The sequence below is a fragment of the Brassica napus genome, chromosome C5 (assembly GCF_020379485.1).
Source record: "Brassica napus cultivar Da-Ae chromosome C5, Da-Ae, whole genome shotgun sequence".
Classification (NCBI taxonomy): Eukaryota; Viridiplantae; Streptophyta; class Magnoliopsida; order Brassicales; family Brassicaceae; genus Brassica; species Brassica napus.
Window position 1 is genome coordinate 55,774,015 of NC_063448.1, and position 21,573 is coordinate 55,795,587.

General features: G+C 37.6%; 5 protein-coding genes across 6 annotated transcripts; 2 read left to right on the forward strand and 3 right to left on the reverse strand.

Moving 5' to 3' along the window:
* Positions 1-76: 76 nt before the first annotated feature.
* On the reverse strand, positions 77-3,435 carry LOC106435939 (uncharacterized protein At1g51745). 2 transcript variants are annotated; one of them, XM_048758261.1, is made up of 5 exons: positions 3,176-3,435; positions 2,877-3,096; positions 2,234-2,787; positions 1,878-2,150; positions 77-1,652 (listed from the first exon to the last, which is right to left on the reverse strand). In XM_048758261.1, the coding sequence occupies exons 2-5, from the start codon at positions 3,044-3,046 to the stop codon at positions 439-441; spliced, it is 2,211 nt and encodes a 736-aa protein (XP_048614218.1). In that variant the 5' UTR covers positions 3,047-3,096; positions 3,176-3,435; the 3' UTR covers positions 77-438. The 2 variants fall into 2 exon arrangements, with proteins under 2 accessions (XP_048614218.1, XP_048614216.1); XM_048758259.1 differs by having other exon boundaries at positions 2,877-3,435.
* A 269-nt stretch (positions 3,436-3,704) lies between these two features.
* On the reverse strand, positions 3,705-5,538 carry LOC125587545 (ADP-ribosylation factor 1-like 2). The gene is made up of 6 exons (XM_048758262.1): positions 5,291-5,538; positions 4,797-4,887; positions 4,571-4,686; positions 4,400-4,459; positions 4,244-4,309; positions 3,705-4,148 (listed from the first exon to the last, which is right to left on the reverse strand). The coding sequence occupies exons 1-6, from the start codon at positions 5,345-5,347 to the stop codon at positions 3,960-3,962; spliced, it is 579 nt and encodes a 192-aa protein (XP_048614219.1). The 5' UTR covers positions 5,348-5,538; the 3' UTR covers positions 3,705-3,959.
* Positions 5,539-5,775: 237 nt separating this feature from the next.
* LOC106435952 (protein EXPORTIN 1B-like) lies at positions 5,776-12,877 on the reverse strand. Its single transcript, XM_048758265.1, has 29 exons — positions 12,131-12,877; positions 11,799-11,915; positions 11,590-11,682; positions 11,415-11,486; positions 11,206-11,313; positions 11,036-11,118; positions 10,800-10,938; positions 10,642-10,710; positions 10,481-10,558; positions 10,341-10,403; positions 9,979-10,257; positions 9,792-9,893; positions 9,547-9,750; positions 9,385-9,444; positions 9,167-9,277; positions 8,844-8,941; positions 8,543-8,651; positions 8,282-8,347; positions 8,105-8,203; positions 7,939-8,019; positions 7,681-7,856; positions 7,514-7,594; positions 7,220-7,402; positions 7,068-7,134; positions 6,849-6,959; positions 6,630-6,737; positions 6,399-6,536; positions 6,059-6,301; positions 5,776-5,957 (listed from the first exon to the last, which is right to left on the reverse strand). The coding sequence occupies exons 1-29, from the start codon at positions 12,227-12,229 to the stop codon at positions 5,889-5,891; spliced, it is 3,306 nt and encodes a 1,101-aa protein (XP_048614222.1). The 5' UTR covers positions 12,230-12,877; the 3' UTR covers positions 5,776-5,888.
* A 683-nt stretch (positions 12,878-13,560) lies between these two features.
* Positions 13,561-14,922, forward strand: LOC125587547 (probable NADH dehydrogenase [ubiquinone] 1 alpha subcomplex subunit 12). The gene is made up of 5 exons (XM_048758266.1): positions 13,561-13,795; positions 13,897-13,923; positions 14,043-14,134; positions 14,384-14,493; positions 14,579-14,922. The coding sequence occupies exons 1-5, from the start codon at positions 13,590-13,592 to the stop codon at positions 14,735-14,737; spliced, it is 594 nt and encodes a 197-aa protein (XP_048614223.1). The 5' UTR covers positions 13,561-13,589; the 3' UTR covers positions 14,738-14,922.
* A 3,028-nt stretch (positions 14,923-17,950) lies between these two features.
* On the forward strand, positions 17,951-21,544 carry LOC106435927 (D-xylose-proton symporter-like 1). Its single transcript, XM_048758269.1, has 14 exons — positions 17,951-18,190; positions 18,325-18,428; positions 18,650-18,728; positions 18,820-18,879; positions 18,998-19,064; positions 19,141-19,265; positions 19,335-19,436; positions 19,521-19,889; positions 19,975-20,022; positions 20,110-20,172; positions 20,352-20,432; positions 20,535-20,633; positions 20,723-20,860; positions 21,094-21,544. The coding sequence occupies exons 1-14, from the start codon at positions 18,146-18,148 to the stop codon at positions 21,223-21,225; spliced, it is 1,512 nt and encodes a 503-aa protein (XP_048614226.1). The 5' UTR covers positions 17,951-18,145; the 3' UTR covers positions 21,226-21,544.
* Positions 21,545-21,573: the final 29 nt, after the last annotated feature.

Consider the following 21,573-nt stretch of genomic DNA (forward strand, 5'->3'; position numbering starts at 1 on the left):
GAACCAAATCGATGATATTGATTGAGTAAAATAATTAGCCAGCAGAAGATTCAGCAAATGAAAACACAGAAATAACTTTTAACACTAAGAAATCTAAAGCTGGAACTAGATCAGAGAAACAAAGCTTACTCAAGAGAGTGATTAATATACAAAACGAACCAGTGGTATCATTGTTCTAACTCTTCACCTGATCTGTACCAGTAAGTAACCAGAGTTTCTCTACGTAAATTGCTCTCCCTACGACTAACTTTCCCTCAGAGTACATAATGAAAGCCTGATGGTTACTCAAAAAGACCCATCACCCCCAGAATTTCGATGCCCTAAACGTGACTCCCATTCTACGAAAACCAGACACAAGACATGGTTATATGTTTTGTACCTGTAAATCTCGTTTAGGCTTTGAGTACAGAGCTCTTATCGATGATCTCTTCTAAGCTTTCACAGCGGCTTTGATGGTGGTCTGTTTATTTTCTCCAGTAATCTGCTAAATACTAGTTTGACCGGTATGCAAGCCACGGTTGGTGGTCCCTGTAGTACCCGTCTGTTAGATAGCTCGTGAGTCCCATCACCGAAGGTCTTTATCCCGCTGTGTGCTTGTTCACTGCCGAATGATGACAGTGCCCTGGTCTTTTGACTAGGGCTTGCGTTTGTGTTCTTCATCACCTTCTTTTGCTGCTGCTTTCTCTCACCAGGTGGTCGTGGAATGTGCATTAGATTGCTTCTCCTCAACGAGTTATCATCAGTACTTAAGTTTCCCGAACCAAGTTTCTTAAAAAACGGTTTTCTTCCCTGACCTGACGGAGAATGAACATCAGCATCGGCTTCAAGAGATGGTGATAATGGTTGCAGCCGTGGAACGCGTGAGCTACTCCTTCTTGCGGTCTTCCAAGCATGGGGAAGTAGAAAGGGTTTGTCATGGTATGTTGTTTCATTGCCGAAGTACTCAGAGGAACCATCTGCCAAGACTTCAACTTCAACTGGATGTCCAATTATCGCTCTGCTGTTTAACTTACTCATCAGGGAGACAATTGGGACAGGCCCTTTCTGATAGCTTCCTCGTACTTCTAGTTCCACATCCATCAACGGAGAATACATATTTCTTCTAGAATGTCGATGAGAAGACGCATGGAACTCCTGACCTGAACCTTCGAGTCTTTCCTCCCATCGCTTCTTCTTACCAATCTGGCCTTCCCAAGGATCATCATCCCAGTCCAGCATGTCATGGCTGTAGATGTTCTTGAATCCGGATGCAACCATAGTTGAGAGCCGATACTCATCATCACCTGGTCCAGTCATTCTGTCCCGGAACTGTCTCTCGTTGGGATCAGTGTCATCAGTTCCATCGCTCATATCATTTGTCCCACTAGAATCTAATCCATAGCCCATATGCTTTTGACCAAATGCCCTTCTCTTATATTCAGAATATCTTCCGTTACGTGCAGACCTTCTTGGAAGATTGCGCATGTTTCTCTTTCCCTTGAGCTGCCACTTGGAAACCGTACCAGCTTCATTATCTGGATCTTGGGAATAAAGGTGAGAAGAGTCGCCAGACATGGATGATTCATAACAGTCTTCCTCACTGCTGGTGCTTTCACCTTCTGCTGACATATGTCTACTGAAAGGATTGTGTTGCTCTGAATGACGCCCAGCTCCTGGAAGAGAAGATTTCAAACTCTAGTTAGGGAATAGCTATAAAATACGCACATATAGATAACTTTGGTCCAAGAAACCAAAACGGTAAACTGGTTTCTAAAGTTCAGAGGCTTGACACCAATGCCAGACAAAGAAGAATCAGAAATGAGTATCGTTTAACACAACAGAATAGAAAATATATATGTGATAAGAAACTAGCTTTTAGCTGTTCAGAAAAGCTTCACCTGACAGCAAGGGAATGTCATCATCAGTATCCTCCTCCATATCAGAAGAGTCAGTTTCGGATTCAGAAGAAACAGATTCAACATCTTCCAAAAACTCAGGAGGGTCATATTCTGAAAGGGAATAACGAGAATGGTCACCGGCAAAGGAGGAATGCATAGCCGCCCTGTGGCTTAGCAAACTCTCATGCAGATCTAAAACATCATTAGATTCATTTGGTGCAAACATGTATTTAGTCCTTTTAGCCTCCATCAAGTTCCTAGTCTTCTCCTTTCCTGCAACAGAGTCAAAATTGCACAAGAAGTCTTTTAGTGTCCAACCATCTACACACTCAGGAAGTTTCCAAAAATAATCTTACCGAGGGTAAAACTGGGCCTCTCCATGCTATGATCTCCACTAGAAGAAGCTGAAGAGTTGCTTCTCGCCAGAGACTGGAAGGAAGTATCAGCAGGACCATTGGAAGATGAAAACTTTCGCTTCGAAGAGAAGGTTCTTAGCCCAAAGTCCTGCAACCCTCTCATTCGAGGCTGTGCCTCTTCCTCAAATCTCGTTTGTTCTACCTCTTTATCTTTCTGCAAATGCCTAACATCACCAACATGGTTACGCCTTAGACCACCATTAGAGATATCATGAACCCTAGACACAACCATTCTCTCCTTGGCTGCTGCATCAGGAGAGTCCCCCCTAGCCCTAGCCCTAGCCCTAGGCCTACCAGTCTCAACTTTCACTTCCTTCTTCAGAATCTCCTTCTCAAGCTCAAGCGCATGGAGAATCGCGTCTTCTCTACGAGCATACTTCTCCCTCTTCCTTATCGTCAGCCCTTGCGAATTCTCCACCTTCTCAATGCAGTCATCAAAATCGCCGCACCGGAACGGCTTCACCCGCTTGGACTTCTCTAAGTTGTACCAATCCCTAAACACACATGAAACAAAAAAATAATCAAATCCAAAAAACCAAGGAAAGTTTGTTATTAACAAAGATAAAAGAAAGAGACTACTTACACACTCGCATCCTCTCTTCCAAGAAGCTTCACAGGAGTTCCAGATCGTGGAGAGGTGATATGAGTAGAGTCGAGATCATCCTGTCCCAGTATCTTCCCTGGCCACCACGAGCCGTTCCTCCTCCTCACCCACACAATCGAACCCACCGTGCAATCAGCCGCACCTTCCATCAAGATCACACTCTCTCTCTCTCTCTCTCTACGAGTTTCTTCCTAAGTAACTACGAGGAAACAGGTCTCAAAAAGTCTACCATTCTCTAGAGATAACAAGTTCCTTCTACGGTGATGTTAATGATCTACCTGAAAAAGCAGCTCAGCCGCCGGTGATACGGATCGAAGAACGGCTGAAACGGAGCCAAGTGAATCCGGCGAGGACTAAGGTTTCCATTCAGATTTGGAAAACTCCCATAACAACCCTACGCTCTCTCTCTCTCTCTTCCGTAGGTTAGGTTTAAAAACCTTCTTCTCTGCTTTCCACCGTCTCTCAGTCGTCTTTCGTCTCTCTCTCCTCTCCGTTACTCCGTTTCTCTCTCTCTCTCCTCCGGATGGTTATTGCGAGGCGCGCCGTTCCTATTATTAACACGCGCTCCCGAAAAGCGCGTGCTTACGTTACCGAATTAAAGGCCCATTAACGTAAGCTTTAAGGCTTCTTATTTTTAGGCCCACCACATTCCTCCTTTTTTTTAATTCGTTATTTTTCTTTACTTTACTAAATCTTGACTGAGCTTTTGTTCATTAATTTATCAAAGGTTCCATCATCACCATCATATAAGCTTCAAAGTGACAATTAAAGATAATTTTGCATATTACATTTTTTCATCAGTGTATATAATGAAGCTCAAGTGTCATATCATGCAAACAGTGAGTATAGTTGATACTAATTAACATTGGCTTTCAAGACACAAAAGAAAAGGCACTTCCATTACAAAAGGTCTTCCAAGAGGGTTTGATTTGGTGATATTACTACAATGTCAGAGGCCAAGAAGAAGACTTTGGTTTATGGATCAAAAGTACATATAATGGTGGAGAGAGACTTGAGACACCACGAGCTTGATTTGGTTGTATGACGAGTTTTTTTTTGTTGTTAAAACAAGGGGCCAGCGGATGAGAAACCAGCTGCTCTAACCTCTTTGAGCGTAGAGGATAACCAGTCTAAGCCTTCATAGAGGCCATCTCCTTGGAGAGCACATGTGCCTTGTATATGCCATTTCCTGTTCTTGAGATCTAATAAGCCGAGCCCTTCACACACTTCTCGGGGAGACATGGCTCCTCTCTGAGGTTCACACAGACTCAGGATGAATATTGGTAAAGGGCAAAGAACTAACAAAAAAATTCAAATAATGAAAACTACAGCTTTGAATTTTTTACCATGTCTTGTTTGTTTGCAAACACTAGAATGACACTGTTAAGCATGAATGGGTCTTTTATGATCTCCTGAACCAAAATCATTTACCAGAGGTTAGAAGAAACTGTGCAGAGACTAATTTTACCAAAAGCATTATGCAGAGTTATATCTCAAGGTACCTGAAATTCTTGCTTAGCTTTGCCGATTCTCTCACGGTCCAAGGAGTCTACCACATATATCTGCAAGCGCGTAGAACAATTAAAAAAAAATCAGAGAATATTCCAAAACAACATGAGAAAAGACTCTGTGAAATAAGAATCTGACTACACAGAGAGGTAGTAGACATATACAAGTCCATCGGTATTGTTGAAGTAATGCCTCCACAAGGGCCTGAGCTTTTCTTGGCCACCAACATCCCAAACTGTGAACATCACATTCTTGTACTGAACTTTCTCCACATTGAAACCTGTGTTAAGAAAAAAAGTGCAAAACCCTCAGCAAGGCAGTAACATATCCGGGGCATCATAAGATAAAAGAGACCAAATCAAAATGCTGCTTCAAGAAAATCGAACTCACCGATTGTGGGAACAGTTGAGAGAACTTCTCCTATGTGCAGCTTGTAGAGTATCGTTGTTTTGCCAGCCGCATCCAGACCCAGCATAACGACCTGGAGTAGCTCCAAACAAAATGCACAACAACAAAATCAAGAAAGAGAACACTTTAGTTAAAACTATCGCACTAATGACTAACAAGCTGAGTGTATAAGATTTTGAGCACAAGATCATCAATACAAGAAAACAAACACTCAATTGAAGAAAAAAACAAAACTAGAGAAATTGCTATTGAATAAGTCTTTAGCTAATAGCAGCACTGAACTAGATTCAATCACTCGTTTTACTTCTATACCAAAGCAAAGCAAAAACGAATTAAAACTAAGAATGATCGTTACAATAGGTTAACGAACGCGATTCAATCAAAAAAAAAAAAAAAAGGAAGAACCCTAGCAAACAATCGTAAGACGAGAATAAAAAAAATCAAGAGAAGATTTAGAGAAGGAAGGAGAGAGTTACCCTCATTTCCTGATTGCCGAAGAACGTATCGAAAAGCTTGCGGAAAGTTTGACCCATGTCAACCACCAAAAGCTACGATCAATTTTTCTCGATACCGAAGAGAAAGCGAAGCTGAATGAATCAGAGATAATCAAACGAAGATGATCGATTTCCACGAGAATTCACTAATGAAGGAGAAGGAAGAAGAACTTTCCGAGAAAGAAAGGGAAGAGGGGAAGGTAGCGTTCTCGTTACGAGGGATTCCACTTGTCTTTTAGATTCTTGCTTGGTTTGATCTCTCCAATTCAATTGTAACTCGGTTTACAAAAAATTAAACCGACTAAAACCGGTTTTCAATCCGAGTAAGAGAACATTTTAGGAAATGTTGAGCTGACCTTACACTATTAACCTAAAGACTTTCTAATGTAACATATTTGCATGTAAGTACTTAATCTATACAGCGTTACCTATAACAAATAAGGTAGATAACTTTTATTTATTAAGGAATTTGATTATGGCATAAAATCCTCCAAAGGTTTCAATTATACTAGAAAACCAAATCATCCAAGATAATATAAAAAGACATTGTTTGAAGACTTTGCTATGAAAATAAATATTTTTATGAATCACTCATCTCATCTGGATTCTCGTCGGGAGCAATAGGTCCAGCATCTAAATCTTTGTTATCCTGGAGAAGAAGAAGAAGAAAAAAACATTCAGTTGAGTTTGAATGAAAAGTGGTTTAATAAAAGAAAGAGAAACCAATCTTTTGTAGTTAAACTATGTTACCTGAGCAGAAAATTCTTTGGACCGTATAAGGAAGTCTCGTACGTTATTCTTAAATGGAACAGGGTGATCTCTCAACTCATAAAGTCCTTTCACAAATTCTGTCACCTCTGGTACACTTATGTTGGGGAATGACGAGCTTAGAAGCTTGGTGGTGTGATCACAAACAAAGGCGGCGTTATCTGGATACTGTTGAGGCACCGTTGAAGCATCCCACAAAGGTTCGGTCAAAGCACCGCTCTCCACCTGAAAATGTTTTATATTAATGGACCTCCCTCAAGATCCACTGAAACTAGCAAATGGTAGATTTTTAAGTGTGTGTATATATATATAGATTTTTTACCAGTTGAAATAGGCGCTGTAGCACGAACACATGCCAATGGAACTCTGGCTTGTGAAAGGTATCGGTCAACACGGCAATAATTTCTTGCTCAATTTGCATTAAGTATGTCCGGTAGAATTGGTTAGAGAAAGCAGATTTCTGTCACAATCAGAGAGAAAACATGTTATTGATCAGACATATATATAATGTGCCATAATGAGGGCTAAAAATGAAACGCTTAGGTTTAAAAACCTGAAACTTTTTCAGCAACACAAGTAAGAGTTTAAGTCCTGTTTCAGCGATGTTTCTTTCGGTATGCCTAAACGCCCAGATAACCGAATCCATGACTAGCTTCAGTTGCTGATGAGAGGCATAAAAAAAACAAAGAAAAGCTCAAGGATTACTAGTGACCATTTGATGTAGAAAGATATGATAGCTCACTACGACCAGGTAAAGACCAGAATCACCAACCTCACTTGACAACTGTAGCAAAGCACGGAAACAAAATGTAGCAATGGCACGAAGTAACAAGAAAAACTTGAGCCGGTGTTCTGGATAATCTTCAAAATTCTTAGTGATCATCTGCTTAAAAGATGAAAAGATAATTGACCCACTTTATATATTTTACTCCATCTCTACTTCCATAAATAGTAGTAAAAAAATACTCCCATGGACCATAGAGTCTGTTACCTCCAAAGTGCAATGGAAAACAGATTCAAAGATGCGAGGCACATCATCTTGCATTGCAACCTTGTACCTACACAAACACATTTTCATGTTACATTTTGTCTTACAACTTTTCTTTTGATAAATCATGCATAGGCTGAGACAAGAAGACTTACTGGTTTATTATTGTCGCAAAGAGTGATAAAACTTCTGATTCCCTTGCATCAGGAACATTTCTTGCATAGTCAGCAAGTATTTCATTCATAATTGGTGGAACAAAATGTTTGCCAATGTGTGGGTTTTTTTCATCTTTGTCTAGAAACGTTTTTATCAGGTTCAGGATTTCTCTCTTAACAGACCTGTCACAAGAAGCATAAAATAATAATAGTATTATTCAAGTTTGTAATATACTATTAGGGTATCAAGACCTGTGATTTTTTTTATATATTTGGTATAAAAAGCCGTCCTACCTTAGAAGCTTAATCAAAGATATCCTCGAAGCACACGGGCCACTATCACCAATGCTGCTTGACACGAGTTCACTGTACATCCTGGTGCATAAGAGGAAGAGTAAAGCCAATTATTCCTAAGTTATAAGAAGAATGTAAATGTTTTGTATAAGTATAGAAAAACTTACTTGTAAATATTCAGAATAGCCAAGAAGATCGATGAAATTTGAAATAAGAAGTATTTTCCCAGTGAAGCTGCAACTCTTGTATTTGTTTGGAGGATAGTAAGCACATTATGTATCACATCAGGGTCTTTGAGGAAATCAACATTCTGACGTGCTTCTCCTATAATCTCTGCCCATCTCTACATTGTTGGGGGCAACTATACTTTTAGCGAGCTATGGAAAACAAGAGCTGAGCAGTGACTTAATTGCTTATTAACAAACCTGATTAGGGAGAGCCATCAACCACTTGATGTATTCACGTCTCTTCTGAGGATCTGATTCAGCCTCGATTATACAAGCAACCTGAAGATAGACAGACAGAGAGTGAGATCACGGCAATAAATAGATTCATATCACCATTGCCGAGAAAGGACTGAAAAATACATACAGATTCATAAAAAGTTTGAATCTGATGAGGCCCAAGATGTTTAGTAGTTGTACTAAGGCTTGCTAGAACTTCAGATACAAATGGCTCCTCTTTTCCAACCTAAATGAACACACATCACATCAATGTAGATGATAAAGTCAAGAGTTAACCATGTGCATTAAACTAACAAGTACATACCTGAACAACAAGGAATATGCGTTTGCATTGCTGAGCAATCTTTAAGAATGTATCACAAGCCATGTCCTAAAAGAAAAAAAAGGTAGGATATTAGTTTGAGCAGATTAATGTTAGAAAGATCAGACAAGAAGGAAATAAAGAATAGCTTCTTATCAATATTAACATGTAATCATTGTTGGTACATGGATGGTATTGAAATCAAAGTTCTCAATCATGAAAAAGGGAAGAATTATATTCAAAAAAAAAAAAGGGAAGAATTACCTTAACACCCGGTTGAGTCGAATGCATGAAGTCAAACAACTTCTTAACAACCACCATCATATACTGCCAATTGCCCTTTAAGAATCTTGGATACTGTCCAAAAACATACCTGAAACGAATGTACAAGAAGACAAAGATCAAATACTCAAACGAATCATGCATGAAACAAGTTCAAGTTTATCATGGTACGTAGCAGGGAACAAGTGATCCATTTATAGTAAGAAAATCTCATACTAAGTTAGTGCTAGTAGTCATTTGATAGGTTTCAATATTAGCATTTATAATGTAGAGACAAACTCACATGATGTTGCTCGCGATAACATCTTTATCGTCATTTCCCTTCATGATTCCACTGAAACTTAATAAAGCACGAATAACCTTCACTAGAAATCTGTCTTCCTGTAATAAAGACATGGAGTTCAAATGTTTCAATAAATGTGATAAAACTAGCAAAAATTTGGTTGAAACATAATAACAAGACCATAAATGAATGGAAGGTCAATAAAGAAGACTAGGGACGTTAGGAAGATGCTACCAAATACCTAGAGTCCAAAAAGGTATTTGCTATTGCATTACAAACAAAATCTTCAACTGTTGTTCATTGAAGATGCAAGGAGATCTTACATTTGCTACATCCATGGAACCAGAAATAGACCCAATAGCCCAGCACAAAGTGTTCAGATCATTCCGTGTCCATTCTTTTTTGTTTATCTGTTTGCTTAGCTTACTCAACATCTTTGCATGAACAACAAAAAGTTGGCATCAATACAACAAGGTCAGATAAGCCTTCAAATCATTAATCCAAACCATAAGTACAATCTTACATCCCTCATAGTAAGTACCTGTCTTTCAGTGTCATCATTATCGAAGTGTGTGAGGAAGATCAATGTCTCCCGCATTATCTGACACAGTGTTAAATGTGAAACAAGTCAACTGTTAGATCGAGTTATTATTCTTTGTTACATCTTATATAACAGAAGATAGCAGATATATAAAGTTGGTACCTTATACTGGAGAAAAACATCACAATCCTTCATAGTTTCGCGGACAATGTTCCCATTTTCATCTTCAACAATTAGCACTTCTTCAGGCTTAGCCATGCTATTAATCATGAGCCCCCTTAATTTTGATAGTTGATCAGAGTAAAGTATTTTTGGTGTTGTGATTTCAGGTTCGATGCTCCCAACCGTAGGAGGATGAAAAACCATCTGACAATAGGCAAATCAAGACAAAAAACGTAAGTAGCCACATTTGGAATCCTAAGAGGCTTGGAGTTAGTGCAGGGGTGACTTACTCGTTGACCTGATGTAAACAACTCCGAAACTAGTAAATGCCAGTAGTCACAACAAACCTGTTCACTCATAAGCAAGCAAAAGCTGAGACCTAAAAATGCATCAACGGCAAGAAGTATATTAGCAAGGGTAAGTCCCACATACCTTGAACACTTCAGTGTCATCAACATATGATATTTTAATGAGATATTCCAGACCAGCAAGTAGGAAGGGAATAGTTTCGGATGTAGTTTCTAGGATATTTATATGTAGCTGCAACAAGAAGAACATTAAACACCGTATTATGTTTGAAATGCATAAAAAGCAAAAGAAAAAAAAGGCTACAAAAATCAAATGCAAAACCCTCCCCCTTTTGGCTTCAAAAAGAAAGAAAATTACCTTGAAAAACGAAGTGAAAAAGAGTGCCAAGTTCTGGATAAAAGCCTAGAGGTAAAAAAGATATACAGTCATGCATTACCTCGAAATGTTACCGTAAAATATAAAATATTTGCACGTAAAAGACTTGCCTGTTCTTCATTACTTCCAGCTGAATATGCCTCTGGGATATTAATATTAAAAGGAAGCATTCCCTGCATGAAAACAAAGAGTAATTAGTTGAAACATCAATGTAACAAAACTGTCAAAACACAAAGACAAGCAGCATTACCTCCAAATGTTTCATGAAAATCATGTACATTTGGACAACTTGGTTTCTGTAGTGCTTTTCATATTTAAGTGCTGCAACCTGCCACAAGAACATAACTCGTTACATATAACAGCAAAATAAAGACACCAACAAAACATGGACCGGGCTATAAACCGGCATACCTTTGACAGACATTGAAGAGTGAGATTCCTGTATGCCGGCACAGAGAAGAACGTAAGGAGGGTTTCCAGCTGCAAGTAACGAGTTCAGTTATCAAGTCTATCTTCATTGTTAGACTTGTTAAACCTTTCTTATTCCACTTATATTCCAAATATATTACCAAAGGTGACTGGAAAATATACGGAAGCGGAATCCAAGAAAGATAGGCATGCAATGCAGATAGCGTTGCACGTATAAGTGCTGGTCTTTTGGAAGCTGAGAGAACATATAGACATAACTCGTGAATGAATTTAAACTCGCTGCACACAAGAAAGTAGGATAACTCAGTAAAGTATGGCCAATATCATCATTTGCAAATTATGGAAAGATATTTGAACATGGTTCAAATAAACTTGCCTGTTTAGAGACTCTTTCAGATCGTTTATCTTTCTCTGAATCATCTCTCCTTTTGAGAAATTAAAGATCTCTTCACTTAGGAGCTAAAGAAAAAAAAAGGAATGTTATTAAGTACATCACACACGTAACTAATGCAAAATGCACTAACTAGACAATATGCATGCACTTACTTTCAAAATAGCCATGCCATTCTCACAGATAGATTCGCTGGTTTTAGCAGCATTAACTAGATCAGGTATAAAGCTTCTCCAGTTCGCCGGCCATTCATGTTTCAAGATCTGTATATAAGCATCAGAAATAATCAGATAGTAAGTGCATCATAGGGAGTAAGGAAAATAAACCAAGTAACACAACTATTAGCCAAAAAACCTGAAGATACCTGAACCAAGATGAGATTTAACTTGTTGATATAAAACCTTTCCGATCTGAAAGATTCTTCGTTCTTTGAAAGCTACACGGTAAATTAGTTATCAAAACAGCTCAGTTTACTTAACCTAGCATCTTGCTTCTAACAAAACAAAAAAAGTAATGCGCTCTTAAATATATATATGTACCTGCACAATGACGTCAGAGATGTACATTTTCATTCCATCACGTTGTACAACTGGTAATGCCTTCCACCTATATTTGATAACACCTTCTAGCACCTGAAAGATGGAATCCATGAGAACTTTTCCTTGTAGCAACTAGAGCAAGCAAGCCCCTCAAAAAAGTAACCATTATTCGTACGTTGGATATATATAAGCAAATTTACTAAACTTACCTGAAGGGCAAAATACTTGGTATGCGTACTCCTGGTGTTCTGCAGGATGTGAGCCACTTGAAGCCAAGTATCCGGATTAGCTTTCAAATCCCGTAAGATATTATCCGCAGCAGCTCTCTGAAAGATGTTTTGATCATTAACTTGTGTTAGATTTTAAACTAAGCAACGAAAACATACGCAATGCACTACACCAAAGCATCAAATGATTGTCAGAAGCATTGTTGTAAATTTATTTAACACAAGTTACAATCAGTTGTAACAAGAACAAGAAAAGCAACGACAACACGCATAACAGTTTCGATGGAGAGCCATAAACATTATTTTCGACTTACTTCTTCCTTAGATCCTGTAGCATAAAAGAAATCAACGGTGGCATCGAGTAAAGCGACGTCCATAGGCTTACTCAAGTCCCTTAACCTCTCAGCAGCCATGGTTGGGAATATGCGCAAAACAAAACAAAAGAGAGACTCCACACGAGACTGAATATATGGAGGCCAAGAAACGTACAGAAAATGCTCAAGTGAGGGAAAATGTGAAGGAAAACATATTTGTATAGATTTTTTTTTCTTATTATTTTATATATTTATATATATGGTATTTGCTGAATATATATATATATGTTTATATATATATATGGAATTCAAAGATTTACATGAAATTATAAGGAATGTTTATGATAAAATACAATGCATTCATATAAAATAACTAAATAAGTCAATATATGGTACCATATATGTATACATTATTTCTAGATTATTTTTTTGTTTTCTTGTTATTTTTTGTAATATTTGATTTTTATATTTATATATGTGGCATTCAAAAGATAAACATGGATTACATGGAAGTTTATAATAAAATACAATGCATTCATGTAAAATAACTAAATAAGTCAATAAATAGTATTGCATATTGACACATTATTTCTACATCTTTGCTGGCACAATAAGCAAAAATATATTTCTTTATATTGTTTAATTGATAAAAGGTAATAAATTATTTAGACTATTTAAACCTTATATGGTATTCATTCATAATTTTTGTATGTGATAAACAATGTTATTAGTTATAGTTTTTTTCTCTTTATATTAAACTACTATTTAAAAATGCGTATACTATGATATTTGTTGTCATTTTTGTGAGTTTTTAGTGAAAAGCTATAAAAACATAAGTAAATTTAGACAAAAATATAAGTAAATTGGCTATTATTTTTTAATTTGTTATATATTTAACTTTTCCATCTTTTACATTTTGTTTATCTATTTTAAATTAATTGATTGAATCACCTAAGATATTGAGGGCACAATCACAAAATGTAATGGATCCATAAAAAAGATTAGTGCTTAAAATTAACTAAAATTGACAAAGTTTTTTTAAGAAAAGTAGGTGGATATGCATATTCTCACCCTTGAAATTGAATACATACATCCCTCTTTGGTATGGTTTTATTTGTTTGACATCCCTCCTTGGTATGATTTTATTTGTTTGACATCCCTCTTTGGTATGATTTTATTTATTTTGACATCCCTCTTTTGGTATGATTTAAAAACATTGTAGTGTTCAAATTATATGTTTCTCAGAATAAAATTTCCATAAAATTTGGATTCTAATACCATTTATATTAGATTTGAATATTGTATTACTAAATTAGCAAAAAAAAAAACAATTGTATTACTAAATGATTGTTACAAAATGCTTATTTTATTGGATTCTATTTAGTTTGGGCCCAATAATAAAATGTTGATTCAGGAAACAGCGAGCAAGTATTAGTGTGGCCCATGAAACGTAGGATCCATGCGAATAATGCAACACAGAGAACAAAACGGTGCGTTTTTGGCAAATGTCTATCGTATCTGTTCCTTGTTGTTTCGAGTTTCCGACATCGATCCAGATAGAGAGAGGACAGCGATGGCATTGACGGTGGCGAAGAGTGCGTTGGAGGCGATCAGAGAGAAAGGTCTCGGAGGTTTCCTCAGGATGATCCGAGAAGAAGGCTTTCTGTTAGTATTTCTTATCTCTCGTCCTCTTCGATTCGATTTTGTTAGATCCCTTATAACATAGCCATTCTCTCTAATTGGTTCTTTCAATTTTCTCATTACAGGAGATGTCTGCCAGATGGGAACCTCTTGTAAGTATCTAATGTATACATGATTCAACTGGTTTAAATCGTTGTAGTTTTATTTGTTGTTGAGTCACAGTTTCTGATCAATGTATATTTTTTTTTTTAATGTCTCCGTATTATTTAAGGCAAACCAAAATACACAACATAGGAGCAACGCTTATTGGTGTGGACAAGTTCGGTAACAAATACTACCAGAAGCTCGGCGATACTCAGTGTGGTACGCTGTTTCCTTTACAATAACAGTTACTATCTATTCTCGTCCAGTGAATTTTATAGAATATACTTCAAATGTCTCTTGTCTACTCTGAAATGTAGCATTTTGGTTTAACCCTGGAACTATTTTATCGAACCAATATCTTTTATCTGCTAGATTGCATAATTTTATTTGGTAAAAACATAGTGGTGTGACTGTATACTCTATCCAATTCGCTTTATTACATTGAAACATTGAGTCACTTGCTAACAGGTCGACACAGGTGGGTAGAATATGCATCCAAGGATCGTTACAACGCATCTCAAGTGCCAGCAGAATGGCACGGATGGCTTCATTTCATCACCGATCACACTGGAGATGAGGTATATAAATATAAAACCGATTTTAAATATGCTATAGTTATAATAAGTTGAAGAAAATCCAATGTGTCTCTCTTTTTGTTTGAAGCTGTTGAGTCAGAAACCAAAAAGGTATGGGATTGAGCATAGAGAGAACTTCTCTGGACATGGTGATGCGTACATTTACCATTCTAAAGGACATACCTTGAACCCGGGGCAAAAGAACTGGACTCGGTACCAACCATGGGTTCCCACCAAGACCAAGTAAGAATGTGAGAGCTCTGGTTTATGCTCTGAGTGAGTGATTTGTTGTTTTGTCTCAGTCTCTTTTGAGTAAAAATAAAAGCTGATTTGGATCTTAAGCTGAACAATTTGGGTTTATGGAATTGTGTAATTGATGCTGTTTTGCTTAATCAAGCTTCCTTCACCTCTGGAGAGGAGATTATTACATTACATGATTATAAATATTTTTTTTTTTAAAAAGCAGTTACATCTAAATATAATTAAATTAAACGACCATGAAGCTCTAGTGAAAGAAAAAAAAACTATGTTAAATGCTGTAAATTACAAAAAAAAAAATGCTAAAACTTAAAACAACATGAGTAAATAACAATTATCCCTAGCAGAATGAAGAGTTTTGTAATAAAATTGTGATAAACCCCAGATATAGAATTTCTGACTCGGATCAAAACAAAGAAAAATATCTTTCATCAAGATATTCTATCATAAAATAAAGGAAAAATTCTATAAAAATACTTCAAATAAATTTCATTAAATTTTTTAATACCTAAATTTTTTCGCTATCCAGTTTAATATTTAAATTAATTATCTTTTTCAATTTAATACACAAACTTTTAAAATGTACCCATTTTAATATCCAAACTTTTAAATTTTGTTTGAAATATATTGGTAGTTTAATTAAAATAAACAAAAATTAGATATTAAAATGGGCATAGTTTCAAAAGTTTGTATATTAAAATGAACAAAATATCTAATTGGGGTATTAAACTGGGTAACGAAAAAAATTGGCTATTAAAAATGTTAATAAAATTTAGTTGAAATATTTTTATGGAATTTTCCATAAAATAAATAGTAGAGCAATTGAACGCTATAGACACATTTCAAACATTATTTAGCTAAATGGTCATAGTAAAAACATAATGTACAGCTTTTGTTTTAAACCAAAATCGCCCTTGTATTATAGATGCAACGTGTGGTTTTGTGGCGTGAACACCACGCGCAACTCCTTCCTCTCTCCTTGTTTTATATCGTTTCTGTTTGGAGAGGATCTCTCCGACGCCATTCATGACAATTCAGTAGATCAATCCTTCTCCTCCCCTTGAGAATCGGAACCTGCGCATCACTGACGGGAGTTAGCGATCCGGTGGTCGTCTAGAGGCACTGCTCTCTCTCTCTCTTCCGAAGTGGTGAGATCTCTGAAGCGTTGGATCTCCAAGGCGTCGCTGATGCTCTATTGGCTCGTCGGAAAACGGCTTGCTCTTTCTGCTAGAGGACGGTGCAGAGGTTCGCTCGACTTTGCAAGTCAGTGATTGGGGCGCAGAGGTGTGCACTATTAGGGATAAATGTCTCACATCGGATATTGAAAGGGATTCTTATTAATATATAAGATGGATGGACCACTCCACTTATCACCAATTGGTTTTAGGTTGGAAGCTCGTCTAGCTTAACAACCTAAAACCAATTGGTGATAAGTGGAGTGGCTCATCCATCTTATATATTACTAAGGATCTCTTTCAATATCCGATGTGGGACATTTATCCCTAATACGCCCCCTCGAGATGATGGCTCTTTGAGCGTCAATCTCGGAATGTTCGGGCAAGGATCGATGGGCCGAATTTGGACTGGATCGATAATGGATCGGATTGGACTGCATGGATCAGGCTCTGATACCATGTTAAGCTAGACGAGCTTCCAACCTAAAACCAATTGGTGATAAGTGGAGTGGCCCATCCATCTTATATATTACTAAGGATCTCTTTCAATATCCGATGTAGGACATTTATCCCTAATATTCACAGCGGTTGTGATGGTGGCTGTTGGCGACAGAGCTTTGTGAGGAGATGGCGGTTCTCCTCGCTGTGAGCGGTTCCCTCTTGACCGATGGATTTAGGGTTATGTGCGCATAGATCTAGTATTTCTGGCTGCAGCTCTAAGGTTTGAGGGTCGAAAAACGGACGCCGGGGCCGCATGACTACCTCTGAAGGTGGGTTGTGGTATGAAGACCAACTGTTTGACAGATCTACGATCAGTCTCGGACACGCCGGTTTTGGAGATGTCGTGGGAACACCAGAATGCTCTCCTCCACATGTGTCTTGTCGGAGATGGAAGCTTTGCGCTTCATCTATCTTCTTTCCCTCGCTTGATTCTCTTGTTTTATATTTAGTTCTCGTTTCTGGACTTGTTGTCGTTGTACTTTCAGATACCCGTTATAATCTTCCGGATCTCCACGACGTGGGATTGAATTATTTAATATAATATATATAAAAAAAAAATATATATATATATAATGATAACTCACCCGCCTAACATAGACTCACGCAAATGCAAGAAAAGTACTTCTAGGGAGATTTTTTCAGAACTCGTTAAGAGTCTCTCTCTTTCTTCCGTTCTCTCTCCAAAATCTTTCACGGAGGAGAGGATGAGAGTACTCAAATCTTTTCGTTGTTTATACTGATCAGATGTTTGCCTCTGGGAAGCGGTGGTTTTCTTAACACCGTCTTCGGCGGCTTTTGTCTCCGGAAGTGGTGAACCTCTTCACTGTCTTCGCCGGCTCTCCACCGGGGTTCTCCCGGTTCCGTTCGATCAGCGTTCCAGTATTTCTATGTTCAATCGACTCTCCTTCTCAATCTTTGATTCTCGATTCCTTCCTTTGATAAAGGTGTTTCTCATCTTCGAGCTTTTCCTCTATCTTTAAAGATGATCGGTGTGCTTGTAGGAATCTTGATGATTGGGTTCAATTGAAGACGATACGGCGGAGCTTTACCGTCGGCGAGACCTAATCGAAGAAGACTCCGTTCAAAACGAACGGTTCTCAACCCAAATGCATGCCTACTACTATTTTACACGGATGTTACTAAGGGACAGAAGAGTAACTTTGCTTTGGTGCCTTCATCCAAGTACCTAATTAACTTGTTTTTTGCATGACTTCGTAAAATATATTTCTATTGATGGTTTTCTACCCATAGTAACCATTGCCGACTTTACAGAACAATTTGATTTCTTATTATTTAACTGATTATGGAAAATAATTTGGTTGAAACAAGTAGCAAACTATAAGTCGACAGAAAAAAAGTAACAAACAATAATATATTTTTTCTTTATTATTAGCACATAAAACATGTTTTTTTTAATCAATCACATAAAACATGTTTTATATGAAATTGGTTGAGAAAAAGAAAAAATAAGAACGTTAAAAAACAGTAAAAGAATAATATGTCAACCAAAAGAACAGTAATTTGAAAAGTCCGTTGACAGTTATTATCAGCCAGTCATAAATAGTCGTCTCCCTTCCTCTCATTTTATCTCCTCTGCCAATTCAAAACAAGTCAAATCGTCAAAGCCCCCCCAAGAGAGCGAGATAGAGAGATCTTCTATCTCCTTCTCTCCCTGAACAATCTTCACTCAACGAATCTCGGGATCCCCTCGAACCGTAGCCATGGGGTTTGATGCCGAGAAACAATCGATCGTTTCTCTTGGACAGGTTTTGCACATCATCTTTTCTCCGTTTAAAAAAAAAATGTTCTGAGTTTTGTTTGTTTGGTTCTTGTCCAGTCAAAATAAGCGGCTTGGACATTTGTATTTTTTTATTATTATTATTATTGTATTCCTGTGTAGATTGGTGATTCATCTTCAGGTGAGATTAGCTCAGAGAAACAACCTCTGATCAAAGAGAACCACCACAGCCCAGAAAACTACTCTGTTCTTGCAGCCATCCCCCCGTGAGTTGTTTTTTTTTTTTCTATCTGTCGTTTTCCCTTTTTTTTTCTTTGTTTGGTTGTCATTAATACAAACTATGGGTCCCATAAAGATTTTGATTGCTACTCACATTTTGTTTGCCAATGTTTCTGCTAAAAAAATGCAAGTGGGGGAACCTGTTTTGGTTTGCACACATGATAGAGACTTGTCTTAAAAAGCATACTAAGAAGTCATTTATTGTCAGGTTTCTCTTTCCAGCTCTTGGAGCGTTGCTTTTTGGTTACGAGATTGGTGCCACTTCTTGTGCTACCATTTCTATTAAGGTAAATTGCCTTTAAACTGTGCTTAAGCAGTGCCATTGCGTTGTTCTCTTCAATTTTGACTAGTCTAAGCTGCTTTTAACTTCCTGTACAGTCGCCTAAGCTAAGTGGAATCTCATGGTACAACTTGTCTTCAGTGGATGTTGGTATCATTGTGAGTCTATCTTCCACTTTTCTTGCTCCTTGTTAGTTATTGCATTAGTTTTTTTTTTTTATTGTTTCCTCTTCTTGTGGAAAGACAATTTAAATTTGCTTACAATATTTTTGTGCAGACTAGTGGCTCACTGTACGGTGCCTTAATTGGATCCATTGTGGCATTTAGTGTTGCTGACATTATAGGTTAGTTTCATCTTGTTTACATAGCAATGTCTCCATATGAAAGAAACTGAATTGGTTTGGATTTAATTTTTTCAAGGAAGAAGAAAGGAGCTGATTTTGGCTGCGCTCTTATATCTTGTTGGAGCCATTGTGACTGCAGTGGCACCTGTCTTCTATGTCCTGATTATTGGACGGCTTATGTATGGCATCGGTGTTGGACTGGTAAAGATCGATTACTCTCTTTAGCATTCTTCTTTAACTTCAAAGCTGATTTGTTCCCATATATTGTAGACAATGCACGCGGCTCCGATGTACATTGCAGAGACTGCTCCTAGTCAGATACGTGGACGGATGATCTCACTGAAAGAGTTCTTTACCGTCCTTGGGATGGTTGTAAGTTCTCAAATCTCTGTGGATTTCATAATTTTATTGCTCGCTTCTCTCTGTTTTGAAACTGACACATAGAAATTTGTGAAGGGAGGTTATGGAATAGGTAGCCTTTGGGTTACGGTTACCTCTGGTTGGCGTTACATGTACGCAACGATCATCCCTTTGGCGGTTATCATGGGAATTGGAATGTGCTGGCTACCAGCATCCCCTAGGTGGCTGTTACTGCGCTCTCTCCAAGGTAAAGGGAATGTGGAGAGACTTCAACAGGCGGCAATCAAGTCTCTTCGCCGTCTTAGAGGGTCTGTGGTAGTTGACTCAGCCGCTGAGCAAGTGAACGAGATCTTGGCTGAACTTTCCTCTGTGGGCGAGGATAAAGAAGCTACACTTGGTGAGTTGTTTCAAGGGAAATGCTTGAAGGCTCTCACTATAGCAGGAGGTTTAGTCTTGTTGCAACAGGTTGGTGCATTTAGATTCATCAAATGTCCTTTAGGAGAAAGAATGATAGCTAAATATATGTATATGTCTATTTTTGAAATGGCAGATAACTGGGCAACCAAGTGTACTTTATTATGCACCATCAATACTTCAGGTTTTTCTTCTCATCTCTAATTAAGTTGGCTTTTGTTTCACTATGAGAAAATCTTAACCTCTTTCTTTGGACCGCTATAACTCCTAGACTGCTGGCTTTTCTGCTGCAACTGATGCAACTCGGATCTCAATTCTGCTCGGTCTATTGAAGGTATTCATTTTCTTCCATCTAGTTTGGCATATCAGATCTTTTTAGGTATGAAAAAATGGAGGAGTAATAAGTGTACGAGTGGTTAGCAAATTTTAAACTGTCTTATCCTTGTGAACAAGTTTTTATGCAGCAGTATGTTTCCTTTTGAATGACTTAAACGTGGTACTTTACTGTTGCAGTTGGTTATGACTGGAGTTGCTGTTATAGTGATTGATAGACTTGGAAGGAGGCCTTTACTTCTTGGTGGTGTTAGTGGCATGGTCAGTATTGTTTTGCTTTGTGTCTTTTCAATTTCATGAAACAGAAAACATAAATGATTCAGAATTGTTTTTCCTTTTGTCTGGTTTTAAATTGTGTAACAGATGATCTCACTGTTCCTCCTGGGGTCATACTACATCTTTTACACTACTGTACCAGCTGTTGCTGTAGTTGCATTGCTACTGTATGTGGGCTGCTATCAGGTAAAACTTTTTCACAGATTTTTTTTCTAATTAAGGTTCCACTCTTCGCAATAATATCTTATAATTTTTTTTGATACGATCTTGCACAGTTGTCCTTTGGTCCTATTGGTTGGCTGATGATTTCAGAGATATTCCCCTTAAAACTAAGAGGCAGAGGAATCAGCATAGCAGTGCTTGTGAATTTCGGCACAAACGCGCTTGTGACATTCGCTTTCTCACCTCTAAAGGTAAAAGATTCAAGAACCAAGAAACTCCTAAATTTCTTTTCCTTACAGAGAATGTAGCTATAACTTTGGAAGAACATGTTTTACTAGAGGTTCCCCATTTAGCTCTCAGCTTACCAACTGAAAGACTGTTTCTCACCGAGCTACAATCCGTTATGATAATTACAGTGATCATATATCCTGTTGGCTACATATCTTCCTGTGGTTTTAACTCACTTGGTATTTTTTTTCTGCAGGAGCTGTTAGGAGCTGGAGTATTGTTCTGTGGATTTGGAGTGATATGTGTAGTGTCTCTCTTCTTCATATACTTCATTGTGCCTGAGACAAAGGGTCTTACTCTTGAAGAGATTGAAGCCAAATGTCTCTAAACAAGGGGAACTAATCTTAGCTCCACCTTCACTGCTACCTCATTGCTTGAGGCTATGGATGGCAAACGCAGTAACCAGAGGTGGTGTCGCCATTTACCAGGGAATTTCACTGGTCGGTCACAAAGAAGCTCGCGGCAAAAACTTGGTTCAACTTGTAAATTTCGAATGTTTTCTTAATATGTTTTCTAAAATGTAAAAAATTACTCTTTCAGAAAAATATTTCTATTTCAATTTCGAGATTTTTCTATATTATTTGCAATAAGTATTTTTTTCTGTTGTGTAATACTTCCTCTGATTCATAATAAGTTTCATTCTAACATTTTTTCTTGTTACACAAAAGTGTCATTT